We start from the raw sequence: 3,136 nt of genomic DNA on the forward strand, positions 1-3,136 counted from the left end.
ACACACCCTGTCTCCCCGTACACACACACAGCCTGCCTCTGCGTACCAGGAACACTCACCCAAACACTCACATCCCACCAGCTCTGGACACTTTTGAATTGATTTACAGCAGTATGGCAGGATTGAACGCTGTTATTCACTAATCATTAGTGCTGATGTTGTGTCGATGTTGTGCTGACGTTGTGCTGCTATCCCCTCCTGCTCAGAGCCCCCGGGGAAGTGTGTGTCTACTCCTGATGAGCCGAGAGCATATGGCCACTCTAGAACATCCAGCTATGCCAGCCAACAGTCCAAAGTGTCAGGTATCTAAACACCGCRTCTGAACCAGATATGAATTAGAAAAGGCTATGACCTATTATGARTTAAATAAGATTATGAATAGTATGTATGAATGTCTGAAAAGCCATAGCTTGCCCTCAGTTATCTTTGTGGTTGTGAAATCTGTTTCCATTAAGTGTCTGTCACTGTTGTGTGGAGTGTAACATTGCCTACTCGTTCCCCATAGGCTATAGCTCAGGTCACTCACGCTCCTCCAGCCTATCAGAGCTCACACACAAGAGGAACCCCTCAGCGGGCTCCGCCTCCACAGGCATCGGAAGTATTCCTGAACCCAGCGTGGACCGGGGGGCTGAGAGGGAGGCCCGCTCTACACCTCCTGTCTCTGTCACCTGTTCCTGCTCCCCCGTGCCTGAACACCCCCCCACCCCCTCCTCAGAGAGACTCAGCAGGTAATATCTACACACTCACTCACCTCTGACCTTTCAACGGAGTATCACAATGTAATCATCAGACGAGGACAGTAGTCTGTTATGGTGCTGCTGGAAATGCTCCATCTCATCCACCCTTCTTTCTTTCTCACGTGTGTGTGTGCATGTGTGTGTACATACATGGTGTGTGTACATACGTGGTGTGTGTRYRYRTGTGTGTRYAYAYAYRKKGTGTGTRYAYAYRYGKKGTGTGTGTGTGTGTGTCTCAGGCATCCAGTGAAGCAGAGCTCGGTGGAGTGTCAGCTGAAGAGGGTAGACGCTACACGGGTAGACGCTGACGACATCGTGGAGAAGATCCTCCAGAGCCAGGACTTCAGCCACGGCCTGCTGGACTCCAGCGCTGAGGGTACGCTCACCATGCTAGATGTTAGCTCAATGTTGAGGACTAGACTTTACCCAGCTCAGACACTTAGACTAGCTCAGAGGACTAGACTTTACCCAGCTCAGACACTTAGACTAGCTCAGAGGACTAGACCCACAGAAGAAGGACCGTTTAATGTACATTGCCTTCCTCACTTCTATAGATCAGTATGAATTTGTATTTTAGAGGGACTATGGATGGTTATAATCACTTTTCAAAGCTGCTTTTTTTATTTTATATTTCTACGAGGACTCGTATTGATTATGATCAAAATCACGTACAGCATAGGACATGGACAATCCAATACAGGTAGTTATTACAATTCTCTAGAGAATTGAATTCACCATTTATTATCGACATTATATACATGAGACATGTTGATATCACAGTGCTACAATTTTTCCAGTCAGACATTGATTTATCACAAGTAAACGCAATGTTAGAGAGAACTATACCTTTGTTTCTTCATACGATTTCACTAGGATTAAGAGCTTTCATTGAGACAGAATGATATTCCCACTTAGTTATTTCGATTTTAGGAATTCGATTGAGAATTCACTAGTGACAGTCTGTAGTCATTTGTGGATGTACATTGAATCCTACAGGTAATATTGAGACAGTAATCACACGTGTATCTTATGGTTAGTTGAGCTCAAGACAGTAGGACATGCTAATCACAGTTTTATGATGACATTAATCACTACGTTTTATTCTTGAGGACAAATAATCACGTTAGTACTCTTGTGGTTTCGTACGTACATTTTAATCCACAGTCTAGTTATATTTTGAGTGAACATTAATTCACTTATACAGTATGTCGTAGATCACTGAACCACAGTTATGAGGACTTCAGTTAAAACAACTAGTATGAGGACTCATTAGATCCACGAGTATGGACGACATTCTTAATGTTTCACAGTTTTACTTGATGAGACTATGAATCACAGTTATTGCCAGGACATCAAAAGTCATACCCTATCAGGAGTTGTTGCTTGTTTATTCTATAATAAGATCCTAAATATTTTGAAATTTAGTGTCACTGTGAGCTCAGTGTATTTCGGGGGGTTAGTTGACTACTGGTCTCTTTTTTTTCACATGCATTGCGTTTAACTACCCGCCTCCCGTACTTACTTCTCTTATTTTGTGTCCTCCTTATCCTCACAGATACAAGGAAAGCTCCTCCACCCACGTCTTCCCTCCACTCTCGTGTTCTACAACACATCTGCTCACGGGAGTCGAGCGCTAAACCCCTTCCCACCTTCAGTCTTCAATCCATGTCTCTCTCACAGTAAAGCCCCTCCAGCTCCCTGTCTCTCTCACAGTATAAAGCCCCTCCACTCCCCGTCTCTCTCGACGGTAAACCCCTCCACTCCGTAGTCTCTCTCTCACAGGTAAATAGCCCCCTCCACTCCCCTGTCTCTCTCACAGTAAAACCCCTCCACTCCCCGTCTCTTCTCACATAAAGCCCCTCCACTCCGTTTCTCTCTACACGTAAAGCGCCTTCTCCACTCCCTGTTCTCTTCCACAGTTAAAGCCCCTCCACTTCCCGTCTCTCTCACAGTAAAAGCCTCTCCAACTCCCGCGTCTTCTCTCACCAGAAAGCCCCTCCACTCCCGTCTCTCTCACAGTAAAGCCCCTCCAGTCTGTCTCTCTCACAGGTAAAGCCCCTCCACTCCCTGTCTCTCTCACAGAAAGCCCCTCCACTCCCTGTCTCTCTTACAGTAAAGCCCCTCCACTCCCCTCTCTCTTCACAGTAAAGCCCCTCCACTCCCGTCTCTCTTACAGTTAAGCCCTCCCACTCCCCTGTCTCTCTCACAGAAAGCCCCTCCACTCCCTGTCTCTCTTACAGAAAAAGCCCCTCCACTCCCCGTCTCTCTCACAGTAAAGCCCCTGCACTCCCTGTCTCTCTCACAGAAAGCCCCTCCACTCCCTGTCTTCTCTTACAGTAAAGCCCCTCCACTCCCTGTCTCTCTTACAGTAAAGCTCCTCCAACTCCCTGTTCTCTCTC

At 46.5% G+C, this 3,136-nt stretch overlaps 1 protein-coding gene across 1 annotated transcript in view; it reads left to right on the forward strand.

Annotated features, from left to right (window-relative positions):
* LOC111956397 (EEIG family member 2) overlaps nucleotides 1-3,136 on the forward strand; it is a 37,279-nt gene that overhangs the window by 31,605 nt on the left and 2,538 nt on the right. The window contains exons 7-9 of the mRNA XM_023976862.1: nucleotides 207-302; nucleotides 506-728; nucleotides 977-1,113. Coding sequence (XP_023832630.1) covers nucleotides 207-302; nucleotides 506-728; nucleotides 977-1,113 — 456 coding nt within the window. The remainder of the gene's footprint in view (nucleotides 1-206; nucleotides 303-505; nucleotides 729-976; nucleotides 1,114-3,136) is intronic.

Source organism: Salvelinus sp. IW2-2015, linkage group LG32 (genome assembly GCF_002910315.2).
Source record: "Salvelinus sp. IW2-2015 linkage group LG32, ASM291031v2, whole genome shotgun sequence".
Taxonomy (NCBI): Eukaryota; Metazoa; Chordata; class Actinopteri; order Salmoniformes; family Salmonidae; genus Salvelinus; species Salvelinus sp. IW2-2015.